At 39.8% G+C, this 26,434-nt stretch overlaps 1 protein-coding gene across 7 annotated transcripts in view; it reads left to right on the forward strand.

Moving 5' to 3' along the window:
* Positions 1–26,434, forward strand: part of GTDC1 (glycosyltransferase like domain containing 1) — a 494,398-nt gene that overhangs the window by 445,625 nt on the left and 22,339 nt on the right. For 3 of the 7 annotated variants that reach the window (XR_011569552.1, XR_011569538.1, XR_011569543.1), the window contains 3 exons: positions 6,447–6,545; positions 11,679–11,779; positions 13,076–13,163. Coding sequence is in view for 2 of the 7 variants with exons in the window: in XM_070799833.1 (XP_070655934.1) it covers positions 6,447–6,492 (46 nt within the window). In the remaining 5 variants the exon portion in view is untranslated. Of the gene's footprint in view, positions 1–6,446; positions 6,554–11,678; positions 11,780–13,075; positions 13,164–26,434 lie in introns of those variants that run through there. The other 4 variants (XR_011569554.1, XR_011569545.1, XM_070799833.1 and 1 more) reach the window with 3 other exon arrangements.

A 26,434-nucleotide genomic window follows, 5' to 3' on the forward strand; every position in this document is an offset into this window, starting at 1 on the left:
TGGAGTGGTTTTTCGTGAAGCAATAGCCTCAATAGCTTTCTTCCTTGTGGTCTCTTTTGCTAGTGTGCAGATTATGTCCTCTCTATCATTTTATGGAAGGGGAAGCCCTTAAATGATCCTGGATTTATCCCCACTTCCCTATAGAATTTCCAAGTCCTTGTTTCCTTTGCCCTTCTGGGTATGAAAATGAAAGCTGCTATGTTTCTGAGCCATAACCACCACCCCAGCTCCTACACTGCCTTGTTAGTTCTTGCAGTCACCACTTGGGTTCTTAGTTCCTTTTTTCTTTTGGCCCTTGGATTCTTCTTATTTTTCTGCTAACTCAACTCTCAATTAAAAAGGATAATGAAAACATTTCATGGAAAAACTTGACTGCTTCTCCTTCCCATTCCTGAATAATTTATTTCTAAACCCGCAACAAACATCAACAAAGCTGCTAGGTGAGACAGAGCAAGATAAGAGGATATAAGGGTCTAAACAAGATGAAGAGAATAGCTAGTCAAGGGTGGCAGGCAAAATAGCCTGAGGAATCAGCCTGAACAGGGTGAGAAGGTATCCACACGGGAGTCAGAGCCCAAGCAAGGGGAAGAGGCATCTGTGTGTGGGAGGGAGTCATAGTAGGGATGGGAGATGGGTTGCATAAAGTGAGGTTGATTACATAAGTCAACATCTGAGGAACTGTGGAAGCTTGTATTCTCATTATTAGAGAAGATTACATACATGGAAAAGGGAGAAAACTAGAATCAACATGTGACTGGAAGTGTAAGACGAGCTCATGGTTTTCAGCATATGTATAACTTATAGAGAGACAGTTTTCAATTTCTATGGATAGAAATAAGTGTCAAGGTCGATACATGGTATACGCATAAGTATACTTCCTGGCTCTATCTTCTGATAGAGCTGGGAAGCACCAACACTCCAATAACAATGAACACACACAGCACTCGAGTCTTGGCTTCCAAATACTATTTTCCAGTAAAAAAAGAAAAAGAATTTTTAGAGAAATGGCTGATTCTGGGACTAAGGGGGAATAAAATTACAAGAAAAATCTGGAACTTCTACCATAAACCAAAAATATATTTTAAAAAAATGATTGGGAACATATCAAAAGAGCCTAAAGGTCAGTTTAAATGGGCTCCTGCTGGCCACACTGGACATAATTGGAGTATTAATACTGATAGAAGGGACTTCCCTGGCAGTCCAGTGGCTAAGACTTCGCAGGGGTGCAGCTTCAGTCCCTGGTTGGGGAGCTAAGATCCCACATGCCTCATGGCCAAATAAACAAAACATAAAACAGAAACAATATTGTAAAAAATTCAATAAAGACTTTTAAAATGGTCCACACCAAAAAATAAAAACTTTAAAAAATACTGATAGTAATGTGATAATAACTTGTAGAATTTACAATATTAAGTAAAATAAAAGACCAAGAGACCATACCAACATAAATGAATGAATGAAAGGATTTAAATTTGATGAAGAACAGGATTCGGTATGTTTTCATACCGACAAAAGGGGGAAAAGCCTGGAGGACATCACTTTTAGCAAGTGGGGACAGTGAACATCAGCTATGGAAACCATGCATGACCCGGTCTGATGCTTTGAGAGGAACACTGCCTCACTTCTATGATACTGTGATCTGAATCAAATCATGAGGAAACTTCAGGCAAACTTAAACTGGGGGTAATTCTACAAAGTAATTTAATTTTTCTTTAAAATATCAATACTGGACTGAAAGTCAAGCATAAACTGAAGAATATTCCAGTCTAAGAGACTAAAGAGACATGATAAGTAATATGGTGTGTGCTTCTGAAGTGGATCCTTTGGTTACAAACATTATTGTTGCATCAGTTGAAACTGGAATGTGGTCTGTGGACCAAAGGGCAGGAATGTATCAAAATTCATTCCCTGGTTTTGTTAGTTGTGTTGTGGTCAGTAGGAGGACACTCTTATTTGTAGAAAACACACATTGAAGTGTTTGGAGCTAATGTACCATCTGGTCAGCAGTCTATAAGTATTCAGGAAAAAACAAGCTATTTGTATTGTGCATGCTAAGTCTTTTCAGTTGTGTCTGACTCTTTGAGACCCACTGTAGCCTGCGGGGCTCCTCTGTCCATTGGATTCTCCAGGCAAGAATACTGCAGTGGGTTGCCATTCCTTCCTCCAGGGGTCTTCCCAACCCAGAGATTGAACCTGGGTCTCTTATGTCTCCTGCATTTTCAGGGGGGTTCTTTACCACTAGCACCACATGGAAAGTCCGTATTTGTACTGTAGGTCTAACTTTTTTGCTAGAGGGGAAAAAAAAGAATTTTTGATTGTTTCAAAATCTAAAGCATCTAATAGCAAAAAAATACAAAACAAAAAACAAACAAACAAAAAACCATGTATAATATAACTCAATTCTAACTATTCTATTCAACAAGCTAGGGGGAAAAAAAACCCAGCCAACTAAACTCTTAAGAAAATAGGGGAGAGGGGAAGGTCGAACGACAAAATTAACGAAGTAGGAGACAAAGAAGCAAGAGAGAAAAGAGGGAAAGGTGTCCACTCTTCACCACTGAACAGCTGCTAAGACTTTTTCCTTACTTGCTGAGGCAATGGATGCTCTTGCTGCTGCTGCTAAGTCACTTCAATTGTGTAAAAGAGAGGGGAAAAGACAGTTCTCAGATTTGAATTTCAAAATTCTGGGCATTTGTGTATCAGACATGCCCTAAAGATCTGAAAGCATGATATTAATATCACAAACCAAATATTTGGGGAAAAGAGATGAAAAGTCAGTGTTTTTCACTGTATATTAAATGAAGTTTCTATAGTTAAAGAAGAGAAGTAAAGGAGAAAATGGTCAGAAAGGAAGCACAGAGCTTAAATACTGGTGGTGTCTCTGAGAAGGGTCTTTGCTCTGCTCTTCCTGCACCTGATCTGGAAGAAATGCCCATGATTAGCAGAATCTGGGAACAGAGAGCTCTCTGGTTTTGTATCTTGGGGGAATTCCAGAATCCTCCAGCCTCACCTGTGCGCACCACAGTGCAGAAGCAGTCGAAGAGAGGTCGCAGTGTGAGTGCTTGGGTAACCAGTCAGAGAGTGCCTCTGTGCTCCTGCATCCCAGTGCCTCTCTGAAAGACCCATATAGTTTCTGCAGGCCCAGAAGGCTAAGGACGCTAAACCTAACAGGTTAGGGCTAGGGCTGGCTCAGGCAAATTAATAAGGTCCAGATAGGATGGCGACATCGCAGAGATTCACACAGGTCAGCACTGGAGGACCAGAAGCGGTAACACATCTCTTAGTGAATGTCAGTGTGAATAGGCGATGGCTCCCATCCTAGCATCCTGTTTGTAAACTATTCTGAACATAATCCCCAAAGTATCCCCATGGCTTTTTTACAAGTTACTGAATGGATGGATGGATGGAGAGATGGATGGATGGATAATTAAAGGGCAATTCCTAAATTATATCACAGTCTAAAAGCTACTGTTATAGAATTTCATACCACTAAAAATGCCACTAATAGGCCAAATCACCCTCATTTATTTCTGCCCATCCTAGCATTGCTTTTCCAAGATCAGCAGCAACTACAACTAGTAGAAGAATAGGTTCTAATATAATTTTCACCTGCAGCTGCAATAGCCCCAAAGTCAGTACATATAGTAAGTGACTTTGCAAAACAGTACATTAGGAAAAAACACCATTGGGAGTTTCTGACACTAAAAAGTATTTTTTACGAAAGACATGTCTTCCATGTTTGCTTGTTTATGGAAGACAATAAAAGGCATTTGAATTATTTTCTGCCCTGTTTGGAATCTTCTCTTTTTATCTTGGTCTTACCAGGTTTTTATTTGTATACTTAGGGAGATCTTTGTGGAAGGAAATTTGTAATTCTAAAGCAGTCGACAAATGAACACTCACACAGCATAACCAAACCACGATTTTATGCAGATTTTTCTCTTTCGTAGATTCTGAGTTCTTAAAGGAAAATGTGGATGCAGTGGTGTGTCACAAGTTCTATTAGAGAAGTCCGTGGGAAAAGAGTACAACATGATGATCAGCCTTGGCAGGCTCCACATACAGTGTGATTATATTGTAATACTGTTTGATGCAATGATATGTTTGATCAGTTTCAAGAGATGAATATCACCTCACTTCAAACAATATGATACAGTCTCATTGTATGGAATTATGGCTGCTGTCAATCAGCATATGGCATAACCCTTAAAGTGCCATCTTCAGGGAATGTCATAAAAATGATTGCAACACTTGCATTAATTAGTAAGTTTTTGCACTAAAACCAAGCAAAACCTGTTAAGACAATTTATCTGCTATATCTCTGTTCATTTTTGTTATTATAGAAACATGTACATAACCCATCCTTGCAAACACTCAGCTGATTAACTCAACTTACTAGAAGAGCCATTATAATAAAAATCCTAGTTATGATTATAAACCTCCTTCCCCATATAAGTCAGTAAGCTGTATTTTCTCTATTTTGTTTTATAAACTCCAATATACCCTTACCTTAAACCAACTATCCTATCAAAGTGAGTGGCAGGTGCAAAATAAAGGCAAACATTAAATAATCATGAAGTCTGCGGTCCTGACAAGACAAACTAAAAATTTAAGCTCGACAAATGACAAATAAATGGCATGGGTGCATGTTTAGATAGAATAAATACAGATTAATACAGAGTATTTTGAATGTCATTAATTTCACTTTCTCAGTGTTAATTGTTAAATACACATTTTGAGAGAATAAGAATGACAATCCTTTTTTATATTAGTTATGGAATATTTTCCCTCTTGGCTGAGGTTGTGTTTCTCTGTTACCCATTATTTTGCCATTGTCACCCATTTTAACTATTTTGATTTTCCCCAATAATACATAATATGAGAAGTTAATGGTTTGACATGGTACATACTGATTTGATCTGAGACTTAATACATTTTCCCAAGGGGGCTAGAGACCCCCAGATTCAACTTAGTTTGTTGACAGTGTATGTATCACTTATTGTGAGCCTTTTCCCGAGAAATTCCTCTCCTACCTTGTCTGCTGACACTCTCCTTTCCACTTTTCCCCAGAGTCCTTTATGCCTGTTACTAACTGAGCAACCATCCTCTGTGGTAGACAGCCTTCTAAGGTAGCCTCCAATGATCCCTGACTCCCTGTGTTAATTCAGTCGTGTCCAAATCTTTGCGACCCCAAGGACTGCAGCCCACCAGGCTCCTCTGTCCATGGAATTCTCCTGGCAAGAATACTGGAGTGGGTTGCCATGCTCTCCTCCAGGGGATTTTCCCGACCCATAGATTGAACCCACATCTCTTACATCTATTGCATTAGCAGGCAGGTTCTTTACCACTAGTGATATCCGGGAAGCCCTCCCTAACTCCCAGTATTCACTAACTTGTACAATTCACCCCTTCCCCTGCCTTGAACCTAGTGACTTGCTTTTAAAGAATAGAATATGAACAAAGTTATTAGGTTATAGAAGACCATGACTTCTGGTTTGCTAGCAGTGTCTCACTCTTGCTGACTTTGAAGAACCAAGTGTCCATGTTGGAGAGCCATATCTGACCAAGAGCAACCTCTGACCAATGGCCGGCTAGGAGCTGAGACCATTCCAATAGCCCATGAAGAACTGAATCCAGGCAACTGCTAAAGTGAGCATTAAAGCAGATCTGTGGCACCAGTTGACGTCTAGATTATAGCCTCCTGAGAGACCCTGAAGCCAGGGACCCTGCTAGGCTCTCCTTAGACTCTAAACTCACAGAAACTGTGAGATAGTAAATGTGTGTGGTTTAAGTCACTAGCATTCCCAGATGGCTCAGATGGTAAAGAATCTGCCTGCAATGCACAAGACCCAGGTTCCATCGCTGGGTCAGGAAGATCCCCTGGAGAAAGGAATGGCTACCCACTCCAGTATTCTTGCCTGGAGAATTCCACAGAGGAGCCTGGCAGGCTACAGCCCATGGGGTTACAAAGAGTCAGACATGACTAAGCAACTAACACTTTAAGTCACTAAAATTTGGGTTTGCTGTATAGCAATAGACAACTAATATAACTACTGTCTCTCAGTGAACATGCTTGACAGCTCCCTGCAGCTCCTTTTTGTGGTGAGTTGTAGAGTGCGGTGGGGCTAGAGCTCTTCACACCAATCTTCAAAATATAGATTTCATCCTCACTGGAAGGCTATAAGGAAGAGCTGATCCAGTCCACAAAGAAATTTGTGAAATCTGTAAGACCTTCTCACAAAGACCTTACCATTATTCATGAGCAAGAAATATTGACAGTGTTTACTCCTTGGGATAAGGTTGTAAAGCTTTGAGGTATAAAGGTGCTATTTCTTTTTCCAAGGCAAGGTTTGGCATCTACACTTACTGGGACTATAGAAATATAAAATGGTTTTTATTCATGTCATGAGTGCTATATTCTTAGACACCTCTCTCTTGTTTCACAGACTTTTTCACACTGCTACATCATGTCAGCAGCTTCTTGAGTTCTAGACTTTGTGGTCAAATTGTTAACAATCCCAGTAGAGCCTTCAAAAAACTTAGAGGTAGGTGGTCTTATTACCAGTAACTGATGTGATTTGTAGGCTTGTTCCTACAACAGGGTTATATAATTTGTAAATTATTTTATCATTTACTCAGTTATCCACATTAACAGAGGGGAACGATGATAAAACAATTTAGTCAATAACCAAACACATTTTATTTTAGATTTTATTTATGAAAAAATATATATATATTTGAGCTCTCCTACACATTTTAGTTTTAGATTTATTTATGAAAAAATATATATATATATATATATATATACATATATATATTTCAGCTCTCCTAGGTATGTTTCGGAGAAGGCAATGGCACCCCACTCCAGTACTCTTGCCTGGAAAATCTCACGGACGGAGAAGCCTGGTAGGCTGCAGTCCATGGGGTCACTGAGGGTGGGACACGAAGGAGCGACTTCACTTTCACTTTTCACTTTCATGCATTGGAGAAGGAAATGGCAACCCATTCCAGTGTTCTTGCCTGGAGAATCCCAGGGACGGGGGAGCCTGGTGGCTGCCGTCTATGGGGTCACACAGAGTCGGACACGACTGAAGTGACTTAGCAGCAGCAGCAGCAGCAGCAGCAGCAGCAGATATATTTAGGAGAAGGCAATGGCAACCCACTCCAGTGTTCTTGCCTGGAGAATCCCAGGGACGGGGAGCCTGGTGGGCTGCCGTCTATGGGGTCGCACAGAGTTGGACACGACTGAAGCAACTTAGCAGCAGCAGCAGCAGCAGCAGGTATGTTTAACCTAATATTAAGATCTTCTTGTTTCTTTGATTCATGTTTAGTGCTCGTGCAAAGAGAAGGAAACGCAACTGAGTGGAAGAGGAGAGTTAATTTGGTGCTGAACGTGTTTCATGGGTGGTCCATGTGTGATTTATCAAGAACTGATTTATTTAAAAGGTCCCTAAGTAGTCTAGAATTTAAAACAACAATGGAAAAACAATAACAACAATAACCAATGAAACTTCTTTCCTTATTAGATTAACAAAGATTTTTAAAATGAATTATATCCAGGCAAGGTTATAGAGAAAATGGCTTACACACAGTTGGTGGGAGTGTAAATTGGCACATCCTTTTTTTCTAGAATAATTTAACAACATAGTTTAACATTTTAAGTCCATTTCATGTCTACGAATTTGTGCCAAGAAAATAAATCTGAATTTGCAAAGATGTTAAAAGATATTTATTGAAGCACTGTTTATAAGAATAACAATTGAATATAACCTAAATATCTGTCAATAGAATTAAATACATGATGAAATATACAAAATAGAGGCTACCATAGCCAGTTAAAGGGAAACACTTGTATCATGGAAAGGAATCAGAAATATAATGTTAAATTTTTAGCTAGTCATTGAACAAAATGTACATACTATGACTTCAATTTTTTAAGTCAACCTGTAAGCACATGGATTAACAGCTGAGAGATATATACATACACCAAATCATAAAAACTGATTTTCTCTAATAGAAGAATTATCTTGAGATATTTGAATATTTTCCAGTGAGATGTATAATTTAGCAGTCAGAAAAGATAGCTATTTTCCCTTTGAAAAGAATTCTAGATATTAATTTTTGCTTTTCCTGTTTTGGACACTGAAAAAAAAATCCGCACATAATCATCTGTTCTTCTTGTCCTCCAGGTGCTCATCTAGTTTTAATTAGCTCAGCTAACATTTATTATGGAGAAGGCAATGGCACCCCACTCCAGTACTCTTGCCTGGAAAATCCCATGGACGGAGGAGCCTGGTGGGCTGCAGTCCATGGGGTTGCGAAGAGTTGGACACGACTGATCGACTTCACTTTCACTTTTCACTTTTATGCATTGGAGAAGCCAATGGCAACCCACTGCAGTGTTCTTGCCTGGAGAATCCCAGGGATGGGGGAGCCTGGTGGGCTACCGTCTATGGGGTCACACAGAGTCGGACACGACTGAAGCGACTTAGCAGCAGCAGTGTTTATTGAGCACCTATCATGTATTCTGTGATAGTCACTGTGAAGAAGCAATAATAAATAAGAGTCTCTGACTCTGATGAAAAAGACACGTGAAACTCCACGTGAAGTAAAACAGCAGTCCCCAACCTTTTTGGCACAAGGGACAGGTTTCTTGGAAGACAATTTTTCCATAGACGACGGAGGTGGGGATGTTTCAGGATGTAACGAGAGCAATGGGGAGTGACAGTCACTTGCCACTCACCTGTGTGACCAGGTTCCTAACAGGCCATGGACCGGTACTGGTCCACAACTCAGGCTTTGGGGAGCCCTGAAATAAGGTGTATAAATGTTATATTACAGTAGATGTATTTAAGATATGGGGCTTCCCTGGTAGCTCAGCTGACAAAGAATCCACCGTCAATGCAGGAGATCCTGGTTTGATTCCTGGGTTGGGAAAATCCCCAGGAGAAGGGCTAGGCTACGCACTCCAGTATTCATGGGCTTCCCTGGTAGCTCAGATGATAAAGAATCTTTCTGCAATGTGGAAGACCTGGGTTCTATCCCTGGGTTGGGAAGATCCCCTGGAGGAGGGCATGGCAACCTACTCCAATTCTTGCCTGAAGAATCCCCATGGACAGAGGAGCCTGGTGGGGTACATACAGTCCATGGGGTCACAAAGAGTCAGAGATGACTGAATAGACTAGGCACAGCATGGCACATTTAAGATTAGGTGGGGTCACAGAGGAGGCAGCATCCATTTAAAATTATTGAACAGTTCATGAATTTGTATGTTCTCTCTGCGGGTACTTTTTCCACTACAAAAGTGTAAATGTCTTGAGACTGATTCTATAACATATACTTTTAAAATAACTTATTTGGAGTCCAGAATCTTGGTGATAGTATGCCAGGGGCTCATAGAATACATTTCATATTCGAATTATTTATTTGCTAGAGTAGTGGGTTTTGAATTTTTGGAATTCAAGACTGGAGTTCCAATATGAGAATAGGCAGTGACACATCGGAATGGATTTAAAAATTCAAAGCACTCCACAAGTAAGCAATAACTTCAGGCCTAGCAAGGTCTTAGGGTATCTTTGAAAGTATCCAAGGTATCAAGATAAGCTAGTTCACATAGTTCTGCCTGAAAATGGAGCTAGTGAAAAAAAACAAAAAAAACAAACAAAAAAAAGAAAATGGAGCTAGTGTTTGAGCAGAATGTTTATATTCTAATAAAACCTCATAGGTGAACTATATTTGTTTGAACACATATAATCCATATAGAATGTGTATGTAAATACACTTATATAAGCATATTTGGGAATCACAGATTTAGTAAACATGTCTTCCCTTCATTACTGAGTTGAAGTTTTGTTTTGTTTTGTTTTGTTTATCACAAAGGGCTAATTGTTCAGTAGAACACCTACCTGAGTGAACATTCTGTCAGGATAGACACGAATAGGAAATCATTAGCTGAAAGCCGACCAACAGATGCTCACACACCTGGGATGGACGGGGCTGCTGGCTCGGCTGTTTCAGAGGAGACTGTAAGAACACAGAGCTCTTTCAATAGAGCTAGTCAGTTGAGAGCTTTGTTCATGTTTTTTAAGAGACTAAAGAAAGTTGAGGCCGGCAGGGGAGAAAATCACTGGGACGGTTCATTGAAAGAGTACTTGCCCCCAAAGATTTTTATACTTTCCCCACAGAGATTGACTTAATCTGCCACTTGCCTTTCTTCATTTTCCAATCATTAATCAGATGACAGAACAGCTGAAGAAGAGAAATAAAAGGAGAGGAGTGAAGAAGAGAAAAACCGGATATGGTAGAAGGATCAGTCTCTCCATCTATCAATATGAGAATCTGGGGATATTCATGGTCCGTAGTGACCACACTTGAAAAGAGTTCTTTGGGATGAATCCCACTGTGTGTGACTTAAGTGTTAAAAATAAGACAACACGCTCCAAATGTGATCACTTAGGATAAACACTGTATCACCAAACTGAGACTTAATTACAGTTTCAGCTTTCCTAGAAATGCAATCTTAGACCAGTCCATCAGGAATCTCCATATTAGCTATGAATAACCAATAATCTCTAGATTATTAGTTACATAATCTGCCTGCTAGATCCCTGCGTGCTGCGTGCTAAGTTGCTTCAGTCATGTCTGACTCTCTGCGACCCAATGGGATTGTAGCCCACCAGGCTCCTCTGTCCATGTGATTCTCCAGGCAAGAATATTGAAGTGGGTTGCCATGCCCTCCTCCAGGGGATCTTTCCAACCCAGGGGTCAAACCTGGGTCTCCTAAATTGGCAGGCAGGTTCTTGCCACTATGGGAAACCCTGGTAGATCCCTGCTATCCCCTAAAGGAAAATTATCTTATAATAACCAACCCACTTTTTAGCTTAGTATAACACCCTTATTCCTGCTCCCTTCTGTCTACAAAAGTCTTTCATTTTGTACAGCTCCTCAGAGGTACTTTCTATTTGCAAAATTGAATGCTACTTAATTCAAATTGGTTTTTGCTCAAGTAGACTCTTAAAATTTTTCATATGCCTCACTTTATCTTTTAACATAAGCTGCAATTGCATTCCAAAGTCTGTGAGACATTGCTCAATTGAAAACTTTGTAGCCTTGAAATTAGGAGCTCTGGGTCCTAGTCTGAGCCTTCTCTAAATAGCTGTGCAGTGGAGAGCATGCTATTTGTACTATAAGTGCACTTCAGCATCCTTATCTATTAAAAATAAAAAGAAAAACAATGCTTAACCTGTTAACCTCATCTCACATGACTAATGTGAAAATGTGAGACATCGAGTACATGAAAATGTCTTGAAAGATTTCAAACAAAGTGCAAAATTCAGACATTAAAATCAAATAAAGGTTTTTTGGGGGTTGTTGATGGAGTAAAATATTTCCATGAAACTATTAACTGATGACTTTACTTAATAAAACTGTGTGACTTGCCAAAAAATGAATTGGTGTTAATTATAAAATTACCTTTTAATTAATGCATTCATTAATGATCTAATCAATATCAATTGAAGGTTTATTATTTTAAGGAGGATGGGCAATTAGCAGTTTAACACCATGAAAAAGAGATAACCAACTGATGGATGGGTCCCCATCAAGTTTAATTTTAATTTGTTTTAAAAGTATCTTCTTGAGGAATGAGTTTAAATGCATATCACTCTTTCTCCTTTCAGAAAATGAATATGTAAGTTGTTTAGAAAGCATATCTGAATGACCAAGAATGAAGTTGGCATACGTAACAAGAAATGAGCACATCTTCTAAATGGGCTCGATGGTATGGTCTAAGTTCTATTCTCTCACACAGTAATATAACTGGATTGCTCTTTAAATTAAGTGAATTTGTATGTCTGCTTTCCCTTAATGGAATCAGTTTTGATATACTCTTTGTTCATGCTGTTATGGCTTCAGTCTAAGGGTTCTTTGTATTAACTTTTTAAAGTTACATCACAAAGAGGTTTTAAGATTTCCCAGCAGGCTTTTATTTAACCAAAGCTTTTGATCTCAAACCTGCTGGGGACTAGTGAAATCCTTACCAATTCTCCAGGAACTTCTCTCTATTGGAATTTGAAAAGACCCACCTGAAGGATTGAACTCCCGGTATGGTTTCGGCTACCCTTCTGATCAGGCTATTCAAGCAGCCAGCGAGGGCGTCTAGTGCACCCTTTGTGATCGGCTAAGCAGCCTAAGGTGTCCTGTGCAAGAGCTGTTCTCCCGAGGAAATAAAAACCAGGAGGACACAGACCGATATACCTTATTTCCTGCTATCTTCAGTTAAAGGTGGATTGCAGGGGGTCTGCTTAACATCCTTTGCTCCCTAAATACCTTTTGGACATGGGAACTCAATAAAAGAACTTTCATTGCATCCATTACCCTACTGTGGTGCATAACAAATTAGATTTAAAAGGCTACTTTTTTCCCCCTTACAGCTATTTCCAACATTTTCTTTAAAATTTCAATTTAGTGTCTAGTGCCAGAATATTCTATAATATACTCTAAAACTCTTATGATACCAATAACACCAACTGAACATTACTTCCAAAGAATCAGGCTCATCTTCTTATAGACAAATTGTAGTTTTTAATTAACATAAGGTAAAAAAATAAAATTAAGGTAGAAAATTAATTATGCTTAAGACATGTTAAATATGAAACTATATAAAGCAATATTGTTCTTGGATAACTCTTTTTAAACTACAAACCTTCATTCACTTATTTGTCCCCAAATTCCCATTTTTAAAAAAAAATTTCACTTGAGGTTGAAAAATATCAGTGCCACATTTCTCAAACCTATTTTGAGAAATGGTGAGGTAAAAGTCTCAATGATAATATTTAAATATTATTATTCTATTTTAAAGTTCCATGTGCAGAGGTGTTAGGGCATGTCAACAACACAGAACATAGAGAGCAGTACAGCTTTGTAAAGAACACAGTATTTGTGGTACTGTATAGAGAACACATTTGCCCATAGACCGCTTCTCCAATATAAATGTTTATCTTTACCTTTCTGTTAATGTGATGTCAGATCTCTTCATTATTTAAAAAAAATTTTTGGACTCTGTTTTGATACGCAGAGATGGATATTGCTGTCATTGCATCAGATGTGATGATCCCTGATAAAGCCTCAAATGAGCTGTATGCTGAAGAACTAGAAAGAAATGTGTAAGTATTTCCAGAAGCTGTAAAATATTCAGTGCTCACTGCTTGAGGACATAGCCTCTCACACCACAGGTATACCAGGTATTACCAGACATTAAAGCATTTGCTTTCAGTATGTTGGTTTTTTTTTTTTTTCTTCTTTGGGCTCTGGTATAACTCCAGAAAAGTAGCTGGAACCATCTCAAATTCTGAATATGTGGTAGAGTGGTCAGGCTATGTTCAATCTGGATTTCAGAACCACTGCTACCACACCTGTAGAATATGACATAATTGTTCTGTTTCATAACTTATTAATTTTAGTAAGCATTTGTTACACATCTGATTGGTAGATATTTATGAATAGCTGCCTGATGGAATATTATGTTCTGCAGTTAATAAATAATAACTGATTATAGGAAGACAATATGCTATGAATTCTTTCTCTGGAGAAAGAGGGGCTCAAAGACTTGCAGAACTGAAAATCATGAGCATTATGCATAAAAAGCTTTCTGATTTTTATGGATAATATAAAACAAGTGTTGCTTATGTTGTGTTACAGTAATCCCCCACTTCTTTGTATAAAAAGGGTTATGCATTTTTGATGCATAGATGAAAGTCTTAATAAAATATTTCTAATGATCCCCAGCTTTTTCCATTCACTTTTATTCACAGAGTAAATAGTTACTTTTAGGGGATGATTACACAACAATATCTATCATTTAAAAATGTATATCACCTTTGATTAGAAAATTGCACTTCTAAAATGTACTCTTTAGAAATACTCACAGCATTCTGCTTAGGAGGATGTTCATTAGTGCATGATGTATGAGAAGAAAAATTGCAATCAATCTATATGTCCATCAACATGAAATTGATAATAAGGAATCAAACATCTATGGTAGCAGTACCATCATGGTTGCATGTCTACCAACACCAAGCAGTAATTCCTCATCCTGCATGACAACCATTTCAAGGAGGTATTGTTAACATCACACCTTATAAGTGTAGAAAGTGGATTACAGAGAAAATCACTTATCCAGGTCACAGAATTACTAATAGTGAAGCTAGGATTCAGATTCAGTCAAGCCATTTGGTCGCAAAGCCATGAACTTACTCTATTAATATTCATATATATTGTACAGACCTTCCCAGGTGGCACTAGTGGTAAAGATCCATCCCTGGGTCAGAAAGAGCTCCTGGAGAAGGGCTCAGCAACCCACTCCAGTGTTCCTGCCTGGGAAAGTTCATGGACAGTCCATAAAGTCACAAAGAGCTGGACATGACTGACTATAACATTCTTATTACCCACTGTTATGTGTGTATTCAAAGAATGAGATAGTTTTAGAGATTATGAAATGAAAAAAAGTCTAAGAAGTAGTCAAAGTAATTCGGTCAAGATTATGTCCATATACATTAGAATATAGCAACAAAAATTGGAAGGATTATTCATCAAGCTGTTCATATTAAAATATCTGTGGTTAGACTTTTATTTTCTACTTTTGTGTATTTCTTTAATATTTAGATATTTTATAAATATGTATACTAAAAACAATATAGTTCTTTAAAATATCAACATATAAGAAGGAGTATCAATAAAAATAAAAAATTATTTTATCAAGACATGTGGCATTATTTTCAAGATCTCAAGTGCTGGCATTCAATTTGGCTTTTTTTTAACAAAGCATAAATAAGTTATACCATATAGAATTTTCATACGTTGAACATTAATTATTTCAGTCTGTTTTGGGGGAGGATGATGTTTGGATTATAAAGAAAGCCACCGCATTGAGACCTTTTCCCTTGTATAAGCAAGTTTTGCAAGTATCCTGTCTTACAACTATTGAATGAAAACCCTGTTTTATCAATAAAGTTATACATGTTTTTATTTCACATTCTTTGTATTAGAACACAACTATTTAGTCTTTTAAAGGAGGATTCTGTCAAGCTTTCTAATATATAAACACTACATACTTTTGCATCTGTAAACTGTTTCCGTAGGTGATCATTTCATCCAGGTTCCTAAGAACAAGGAAAAAAGCTGTGCATTTTATTCTGAAGTTACAAATGGTATTTGATACACCACTGTGCTAAACACAGGATTGAGCTGCCTCTGGCTTTACTTCTTGCATTTCAGCATTAAAAAAAAAAAAAAAATCAGTCATGGGTAATGCTTTCAAAAGTGTTAATCCCAATTTTTACTTATGGATATCACATGATTTTAAAAGGCAATAAAGAGTATTTTCAGTAATCAAGGGTGAGTCAAGGAAAATGGCTTCTATGGGAGTAAGTCAGCCAAACAAAAACTTGACCCAACACCAAGCTTGTTGTCAGAATCACAGCTGCCACATCAACCAATGAGACCTGACATGGAGGCAGCCAGGAAGTCAGGTGCCGAGGCTGGAAACACTCTGTTCCAGACCCATTGGCAGTTGGCCCTTCAGCTGCTGTACAGCCCCAGTCTGGGCCCAGGGGGGCTGGATCTGGTTTTGGATTACAGGAGGGAAATGAAGTACAACCAGTATCGTCAACAGCGAAGCTGTCAAGTTGGTACTGATAATATATTCATGGGGCGATGTATTGTTTTGCTCTTCGGGTTCTGTGAGGAAGGAGGGCTAAGGGAGAATGCACATAGCAGCTCTGAAAGCATAATCGACTCTGCTCGTAGGAACCGGTGATGGTGGCTCGGGTTTCCTTTAACCTCTCAATTCTTTCAGGTGGCATGTCTTAGTTACTAAGTAGGATCTTGAAAAATATGGACAGAAATGAATGCCAGGTTTAAAAAGGAGGTGTGGTTAAAGGGACATGATACTCAGATTTTAGAAAGAAAATGGATTTTTGAGTTTGGCATTATTAACAGAGAGCTGTCATGTTCCTTTCCTTCAATAGAGGAAAGAAGTGACCCAAAACAGAAAATAAATGACCCATGCTGTGATTAGCAGCTCACTGTGTTTGTTTAGTGTCAAGAATGCTGCTAGGATTTAATAAAACTTCACAATCATAGATCACCTCCCCAAACAAAAGCTAATAAACAAAGAATACATCTTTAAGGTAAGTCATCTTCTAACACCTTTGAAGCTAAGGATTGTCCTGCATGCACATAGCAGGCATTGCGTAGACACTGAAAACTGAACATGACTCACTGAACCTTACGTCTGTGTCCCTCCCAGATAGACATCCAGTTGTATGCCTTTCAGAATCATATTATTACACTCTTACTTCAGCACTGAGACTTTGTATAAAAACTTTATGAAAAGTTTTCTCAATGATAAATGCATTCATTCATGATAGTGAATAGCACGGCCCACGGTAGCACCTAGAGTGATACCGTGACCATAGTATGTTCTCAATAAACACTTATTAATGTTGCTAAAAGTCACTAGGAATTGCCAGACTTTATGGGGAGTTTAAAAGTTATTACAAACATGTTCTTATCTTTTAATGGGCACCCCAAAAGTTACAGGATAAACAAATGAAACAAATTAAAAATTTACTCACAAACACGTAACTTAAAAACCTATCATAGAAACATCAAAAACAAGAGGCTTTTGTAGTGGCCAGAGGTTAACTTTTCAGCATGGTACTGATGGAGGAGATGTATAGAATTGATAACAGCTAACTTTCATGGAACACTTACTATTGGCCAAGCATGATGTTTATTGCTTTAGATATATTGATTGTCTTATTTAATTTTCACTACAACCTTAAAGTAGATGATATTACTATTTTCATTTAACAGGTACGAAAACTGGGGTTTAAATTGTCAAAATAATTGCCCCAGGTTAGGAGGCGGGCAAGCCAAGCTCTGCAACTAGAAAATCTGGGTCACTGGCCCTATATAAGGATCTAAACTATGATCTGAATGTTTCTTTATGCTCTACCACCTCCCCATCCCCCACCTCCACCAATATCTATATTGAAATGTTGCTGTTAAGTCGCTTGACATGTCCCACTCTTTGCAACCATAGCCCGCCAAGCTCCTCTGTCCACGGGATTCTCCAGGTAAGAACACTGGTAGGGGTTGCCGTGCCCTCCTCCAGGGGATGTTCCTGACCCAGGGATGGAACCCACATCTCTTATGTCTCCTACATTGGCAGGCAGGTTCTTTACCACTAGCGCCACTGGGGAAGTCCATTGAAATCCTAATGCTTTATGTAATGGTATAAGGAGGGAGGGCCTTTGGTCCTAAAAGTAGAGCTCTCATGAATGGAATTAGTCTCAATATAAGAGACCCAGAGAGCTCCGTATCCCCTTCCACATGTAAAGATGCAGCTGGAAGATGGCTATCTACTGCTGCTGCTAAGTCGCTTCAGTCATGTCCGACTCTGTGCGATCCCATAGACAGCAGCCCACCAGGCTCCCCCGTCCCTGGGATTCTCCAGGCAAGAACACTGGAGTGGGTTGCCATTTCCTTCTCCAATGCATGAAAGTGAGAAGTGAAAGTAAAGTCGCTCAGTCATGTCTGACTCTTAGCGACCCCATGGAATGCAGCCCACCAGGCTCCTCCATCCATGGGATTTTCCAGGCAAGAGTACTGGAGTGGGGTGCCGTCGCCTTCTCCATGGCTATCTATAAACCAGGAAATAAGCCTTTACCAGAACCTGGCCAGGGTGGCACCCTGATCTTGAACATCTGGCTTCCAGAACTGTGAGAAATAAATTTCTTTTGTTTATGTTACCCCATCTAATGGTATTTTGTTATAGCCTCCCAAATAGATTAAGACCATATATAACAATATGGAAGAATGGTATTCTTATAGTCAGAAGTCTCAAAATTTTGGAAAATTGTTCAAACATAATCACAACTGCACATTTAGGACTCAGTTGAGGACTGAAATATCATGAGTGTACCTCTAGAGATCCAGTTATCTTTTGTCTCTTTAATGGCCAGTGTTTTTATTATGGAGTTTTGCATCCTCATGACATTCTCTGGCCCTGATGGTACTTCTCTTGCTGCTTCTCACAAGCCAGTCACTCTTCAGCCTCCTTTCTCCTCAGAGCTACATGCCTCTGAGACTGACCAGCTGGCAGGTGGTCATGCCCCTGGAGAGGAGTTCTATCTTCAGGCTAGCTCAGAGAGCTTGGCCCTGACAGGAGCCTTAAGGTAAAGGGCTGATCTCAAATTGAATTGCCATGACCTGATGGGCTGGTTAATTGTGGATGTCAACTGGGCTAGGCTGGGGAACCAAGATTTGGTCAAACACCAAGTCTGATGTTCCTGTGAAGATATTTTTTTAGGGGTGACTCTTTTGGACTCAGTAGACTTTGAGTAAAGCAGATTATCCTCCATAACATGGGTAGTCCTCACCCAGTCAGCTGAAAGTCTTAAGAGAAATGACTGAGGTCCCCCTAGAAAGAAGGAATTCTACCTCCAGACTGCCTTCTGACTCAAGATGTAGCATCAGCTCTTCTGGGTCTCCAGTCTGTTCTGCAGATTTCAGGCTTACCAGCCCCCATAATCCATTGCTTTCTGAGGAACCATTGGCAAGTGACTTGATCTCCTTAAAACTTGGGGTCTAACCAGCAGGATATTGTGATCATTAGATGTGATGAATTATATTGTGATAATTAAATATTGTGAAAATAAACGATACTTAAGTGCTCACTTTATGTACATAAATTGCTGGACATCTAGTAGATGCTGAATAAAACTAAGTTTTTCATCTCTTTCTCTAGCAAAAGTTATACTAAGCCATTCTACTTATTTTTTTTAATCTCACTGGAAATTCTAGTTTTAGATATAAAAGAATTTTTCTTATAATTGACTGATATTTAATGTGCCAATTCAAAGCTATCTCATGTTTATGTATTTAAGATATTTTCAGTCTTGCCACTCATTTCTCAGATCAACTAGTTAGTTTCAATTCTTATTGTCTCTCATAATATTGAATGTAATGCCTTTTCTTACCAAAAGTCACTATCTTTATGAACCTTCAACCGCGTTCTCTTAGTCAGGGTTCTCCAGAGAACCAGAAACAGGAGAATGTGTATATATGCATAAAGAGGGAGAAAGATTTACTTTAATTGTCTTTATGATTTCTATTTACCATGTTTCATTTTGCTATTTTTCTCTATTCTTATTTAGATTAATTGGTTTTTCTTTGTTTTTGATTTTTTTTGTTATTAAATGGAAATTATATATTCTACTTCTGTTCTTCAGTGCTGCTCACACATTTGTAACAAGTACATTTGACCTTTTTGCTTTAATTTCCAAAAATTACACTCTTCTTTTGCTGTTCATTGTTCAGCTGCTAAATTGTATTTGACTCTGTGACCCCATGGACTGCAGCACACCAGGCCTATCTATATTGTCTTTACATGACTGGTTTCCATATTTTAGATAGTGCTTATAGCATAGAGACAGAAAGAAATACTTTATATGGATTTATATTAGACTTTGGCCACCTGATGTGAAGAACTGACTCATTTGAAAAGACCCTGATGCTGGGCAAGATTGAAGGCAGGAGGAGAAGGGGACGACATCACTGACTCAATGGACATGAGTTTGGGTAGACTCCAGGAGTTGGTGATAGACAGGGAGGCCTGGTGTGCTGCAGTCCATGAGCTCGCAAAGAGTCGGACATGACTGAGTGACTGAACTGAACTGAACTGACACTATTTTGAATTCCTTTAGACAAGTGATATCAGAACTTTATCACTAGCGTTCTTCTTCTTATTTATTATTATTATTTTGGCTGTACCACACAGCATGTGGGATCTTAGTTCCCTGACCAAGGTTGGAACCTAGTCCCCTGCGTTGGAATTGTGGACTCTTAACCACTGAACAGCCAGGGAAGTCTTATCACTAGGGTTCTTAAATGTTAATTTATTTTTTCTCCATTCCTTTGAGATCCTCATTTTAATTTTAACAACTTCCTCTCTTCTCTACTATTATAACCCAAAACAGAAAAGAGATGAGAGGAAGATGGTAAAGAATCTCTGAGAAATAACAAAAAGAAAAAATAGTAATAAGTGAGCAGAAGAGAAGGAAATAAAAACAATATGAAAGAGAGTAAATTTTCAAGAGTGGAGAAATAAGATGATGGTATCCCAAAGAACAAGAGTAAAGAAGTTATGAATTGGGCTTCACTGGTAGCTCAGTAAAGCATCCACCTGCCAGTACAGGAGACATGGATTTGATCCCTGGTCCAGGAAGATTCCACATGTCTTGGAGCAACTAAACCTCTGCGCCACAACTGCTGAGCCTGTGCTCTAGGGCCTGTACTCTCAAACAAGAGAAGTCACCGCAATGAGAAGCACAGCCAAAAATAAGTTAAATAAGTAAATAAATGAAAGTATAATAACAACAAAAGCTATGGGTCAGAGAAAGACAGAGTGAGGCGTGGGGTGCTGAGATGGAGAAAGCGCGAAGCGTTGTGGGTGATGATGAGAGGAACAGATCAAGGACCATTTGTACCTATTGTGTGCTGGACAGAACAGTAGAAACATTTCATCCACAGCTCATAGGTAGAGTCAACAAATGTATGAACAACGAATGATTATTTCATTTGATAAATCAAAGAAGTCAGAGAAATTAGCTCATCCAAGATTGGAAGAATTAGTAAAATCCTGAGTCAAAATGCATGCCCAAATCTGTGTGTTTTCACCAAAAACTGGGCAGGATTGGAAAGGTCACTCTCCACCCACTGTGTGAAACAGAGGACAGATGCCCCTGCTTCTTTCTTCTTTTCTTTGCCAGCTAATTACATGTCTGATTAGTGTAGGACAAAGGAAAATGCACAGAAGAGAAGCCTGACAAGGTTGAGAAGGAAATGGCCGGGGAGAAAGGAAGATGATTCATTGATAAGCTCTTTGTCCTCTAGAAATGCAATAGGCCTCCTAGGAGGAGAGACTCAGTGTCTAGGGGGCAGCTTGGGCCTTGAAGGAAGAGTCACCCAGAGGAGAAAGAGAACAGAAGAGCTGGAGTGTTTTCAGACCTCCCTTCCTCAGCAAGCCACATGCACACTAAAAGTGCTATAAAATGTCTTTGATTCTCCTCCTCTTCATTCATACTGTTATATACCGGCCTGTGCAACATCGCCCTTTAAAACCAGGCCGCCTTTGGAGCAGTGATTTAACTACTTAGTGTTTCTCGAGCATCTAATCCTTGAAACAGGATCCTAGGTCGTACTTGGTTAAGACTCAGTACAACTTCAGTAGGGTCTGCTGCATCATTCACTCCAGATAAAATGCCAAGAAATCAAAACAGGATTATTCAGCAATTTGAACAAAAACTGTTTTCCCGCTGATAACACTGAGTGTCATGTCACGTTCCTGGTAATGAAAGTCGTCGTCAGATACATGGTGAAGTCAACTCACCTTGTCATTAAAGTTCAAAAATTCAAAAGCCCTTTCTTCAAAAATTTTTAAAATTCTTGCTAGCTTTTATCACCATTTCCATTGTGAGATTTCTTTCTCCGAGATGAAAATAAAGGTCATTTTTTAATTCCCAGCTTCTAGTTTAGTGTTATCTCAAATCGAGTCTTGACATACACATCATTTTAAATTGCCTCTTATAGTTAGAGACAAATTTGAAGTTTTCAATCAAAATTGAGGGTTTCTTTCGACTCTCTCTTAGGTACATGTAGAGCCTGCTAAACATTTCAGAGCGTGGGTGGACCTCCCTCTATAAATTGTAAATTGCCCACGCTTTTGAACTCCCTTTCTGTTTTAAAGCTACGTAGGTTAAAAATTAAGCCCCTACAGTGAAGGGCACCTGTATTTGCTCTCCCTATTATGCAGCTATACTGAAATGCTTTACAGCTGTCTAAATTAGCATAATTAAATCCACATCAATTAAAAACCTCAATCACCTCTCTCCCCTTCACATGTAGATGGTGACATTTGTCTAAGGTGGGAATTAACAAAGGAACTTTTTAACAGTTGAAGATCTGGCTCAAAAGGAGGGTAATAGGATTGGTCTATTGTTCCGGGTTCATCTAAGACGGGGACCAGTGGTCAATGAGAGCTATTTGGCCAAAATCATCTGCCGTTTGCATTTCAATGCTGCTGGCAGCAGGGCCGGCCATTCGAGATGTGCATTTTACAACAGGCCTCTCCAGCTACTGCTCTTTATCCTCCAATAATGAGGGTAAACAAAGCGCCATTGTGACTTTGGGGGTGGTGGTTGTTTTTAAGCTGGGGAAGCCTAGTGACCTCAGGATAGTGACAAGCCTACACCGTGTGGTGCTGGCAAAAAAAATTCCTGGAGATGAAAACTGACGTGGGGTCTGGGGGTTAATTTCTGGAACAGACAAATTTGCATACAAATGAAAAATGATGGGATTTCCGTTCTCCTAAATTTTCAATGTCATCAGCATCAAACAGCAGCCTTGTTCCCTTGCTGTTTGAAGAATATTCATTACTTTAGAAGAAGGGGCACCTTGCTTGGTGTTCAACTCAATGCAGGTCAATGACTTAATTTGTGAAGTTTCATCTAGAGGGTGAGGTTTCTGAGCATTTTGTAATACTTTTAAATATGGCTTGAATGATATGTATTTTTACAATCTTAAACTTTTCTGAATAAACATTGAATGGTGTGTGGTTGACTACTTTGAGCATTTACCTGTTCACCATCATTAGCTCTTCAACTATATTTACCTGACCTCTCTTCCTTATAATATTAGTATTACAGAGGATGACAACTGGGTCTAGGTTAAGTTTAGTGGATTTGAGAGGCTGCTGCTGCTGCTGCTAAGTCACTTCAGTCGTGTCCAACTCTGTGCGACCCCATAGACGCACAGCCCACCAGGCTCCCCCGTCCCTGGGATTCTCCAGGCAAGAACACTGGAGTGGGTTGCCATTTCCTTCTCCAATGCATGAAAGTGAAAGTGAAGTCGCTCAGTCGTGTCCGACTCTCAGCGACCCCATGGACTGCAGCCTTCCAGGCTCCTCCATCCATGGGATTTTCCAGGCAAGAATACTGGAGTGGGGCCCCATTGCCTTCTCCGATTTGAGAGGCTGGTGCTGCTGCTGCTGCGTCGCTTTAGTCATGTCCGACTCTGTGCGACCCCATAGACGGCAGCCCACCAGGCTTCCCCGTCCCTGGGATTCTCCAGGCAAGAACACTGGAGTGGGTTGCCATTTCCTTCTCCAATGCATGAAAGTGAAAAGTGAAAGTGAAGTCGCTCAGTCGTGTCCGACTCTTAGCGACCCCATGGACTGCAGCCTACCAGGCTCCTCCGTTCATGGGATTTTCTAGGCAAAAGTACTAGAGTGGGATGCCATTGCCTTCTCCAGATTTGAGAGGCAGGACATGATAATACTTACTCATTTGTTCAAAGTGATCTCAGGTGGCCTCCGCCTGCACGATTGAAGCACAATTTCAGTTCCTAGCCAGAGATTGAGATTGGGATGAGGCAGTGAGAGCACTGAATCTAGCCACAAGATCAGTGACCAGTGACAAGACCCTGGCCCACAACTCTGTAGAAATGGACTTCCATATAGAGATGGGTAGTGAAACAAGTAAAGTGTTCATTAGAGGAAAAAGAGTATGTGTGGATAGACCCATAGGCGGCCTCAGAGAGAGAGACTGGTACCCTTACAGTGCTGTGAGTCACTTTTATGGGGCATTTCTTCTGGGTTTCCTTTGCCAATCATCTTGCTTTGCCTGTTTCTGAGTCCATATTTGAGGTGGTCTTCATGGTAAAGAACCTGCCTACCAGTGCGGCAAAGAAAAGAGACTGGGTTAGATCCCTGGGTCTGGAAGATTCCCTGGAGGAGGGCATGACAACCCACTCCTGTATTCTTGGCTAGAGAATACCATGGACAGAGAAGCCTGGCAGGTTATATCATTCATAGGGTTGCAAAGAGTCAGACATGACTGAAGTGACTTAGCATGGATGCACGAGTCTGTGTTTGGTATGTCTCAGGGTCCTCCCATGGGTGTGCATGCATCTCTTAGTCCTCTAATGATGAGGACTGTGGGTAGGATGGCATCATTTACCATGGGTGGTGTCCCCTCACTTTTTGACCTTCAAGGAGCCTTTCTGTGCATATGTAGTCGGAAGGTTTCCTTGACCTCAAGAATGAGGCATCTGTGCTCTTTTATCTCTTACCTGGGCAGGACTCAGCTCTTGTCTGGCTCCTCTTATTTTGGAGTACCTGTCCACAGGGGACAACTCCAGCTGCTCTCCCCAAGAACCATCTAGCTCCTACCTCAAAAGCACATATTTCTTCATTTTTATTCTTTTAGTTTTTTTTTCACATTTAAAGACTTTTTTTTTTTTTAAGAGTAGTTAGATTCTCAGCAACATTGAAAGAAAGGTTAGAAAGCTCCCATATCCCCATCCACCACCCACATACAGCCTCCCTTGTTATCAACATTCCCCACCAGAGTAGTGCACGTGTACAACTGATGAACCTACCCCAACACATTCTAATCACCCTAACTCCATAGTTTCCTTTAGGGCTTACTCTTGGTGTTGCACATTTTTTGGCTGAGACAAATGTATAATGACATATATCCATTATTACATTATCATACATCATTACAGTACCAGACATGTAGAGTATCATTTAGTTCTATTGCCCTAAATATCCTCTGTCCTCTGTTTATTCACCCCTCTCTCCTCCTCAATCCCTGGCAAGCACTGGTTTTTACTATGTTCCTTTGACTTTTCCACAAATCACATGGTTGGAATCATAGAGTACGTAGCCTTTCAGATTGGCCTCTTTCACTTAATAATATGCACTGAAGTTTCCTTCATGTCTTTTCATGGCTTGATTGCTCATTTGTTTTTAGTGCAAATAATATTCAATTGTCTGGATATATTGCAGTTTATTTATTCATTCATCTACTGAAGGACATCTTGGTTGCTCACATTAAATGCTTTTTTTGATGATATAATTCATATCTCCTCATTTTTATAATGTTAGAAAATATAAGCAAGTAGAAAAAAGAAAACAAAAATTATTCACAGTCTCAGTTCCTAGAGATCACCTCCAATTCATATTTTAGTGTATATTTTTAATCATTCTCCTTTTCACACTCTAATACTCTGAAACTGTCAGCCCACTGACAAGGCAAGGATACTTTCCACTGCCCATAGCAAAGTTGACCCTGTTTAATTAGCTGAGGCTGCCTTCGAGGAAATGCTGCTGAAGGCGCCTTCTTATGAGTCAGACTCCCTCCTTTCCCTGCTGTATTACTAGTGAACTTCTTGTTGTTGTTCAGTTGCCCAGTTTTTTCCAACTCTTTGCGACCCCGTGGACTGCAGCACACTAGGCTTCCCTGTCCCTCACCAACTCCCAAAGTTTGTCCAAGTTCGTGTCCATTGCATCCGTGATGCCATATAGCCATGTTATGCTCTGATGCCCTCTTCCCTTTCCCCCTTCCATTTTTCCCAGCATTAGGGATTTTTCCAATGAACTGACTGTTGAATATGCAGTGGAGGTGATGAATAGATTCAGAGGATTAGATCTAGTAAACAGGGTGCCTGAAGAACTATGGATGGAGATCCACAATATTGTACAGGAAGCAGCTAACAAAACCATACCAAAGAAAAAGAAAGGCAAAAAGCAAAGTGGTTATCTGAGGAGGTTTAATAAGTAGCTAAAGAAAGAAAAGAGCAAAAAGCAAGGGAAAAAGGGAAAGGTACATCCAACTAAACGCAGTGTTCCAAAGAATAGCAAGGAGATACAAGGACTTCTTCAATGAACAGTGCATAAAACTAGAAGAAAAGAGCAGAAGGGGGAAGACTAGAGACCTTTCAAGGAAAATTGGAAATATCAAAGGAACATTTCACCCAAAGATAGGCACAATAAAGGATAGAAATGGTAGAGATCTAGTAGACGCTAAAGAGATCAAGAAGAGATGGAAAGAATACACAGAAGAACTAGCAATCTAGAAGACGCCAAATAACTTCTTGAAACCCCTAAGTCTTCTTTTTTCTAAAATATGGGTCTCTCTAGATACTGCCATAATACTGCCACAGATTCAGTTCAGTTCAGTCGCTCAGTCGTGTCCGACTCTTGTGACCCCATGAACCAGAGCATGCCAGGCCTCCATCACCAACTCCCGGAGTCCACCCAAACTCATGTCCGTTGAGTTGGTGATGCCATCCAACCATCTCATCCTCTGTAGTCCCCTTCTCCTCCTGCCTTCAATCTTTCCAGCATCAGGGTCTTTTCAAATGAGTCAGCTCTTCGCATGAGGTGGCCAAAGTACTGGAGTTTCAACTTCAGCATCAGTCCTTCCAATGAACATTCAGGACTGATTTCCTTTAGGATGGACTGGTTGGATCTCCTTGCAGTCCAAGGGACTCTCAAGAGTCTTCTCCAACACCACAGTTCAAAAGC

Source organism: Bos indicus, chromosome 2, assembly GCF_029378745.1.
Source record: "Bos indicus isolate NIAB-ARS_2022 breed Sahiwal x Tharparkar chromosome 2, NIAB-ARS_B.indTharparkar_mat_pri_1.0, whole genome shotgun sequence".
Classification (NCBI taxonomy): Eukaryota; Metazoa; Chordata; class Mammalia; order Artiodactyla; family Bovidae; genus Bos; species Bos indicus.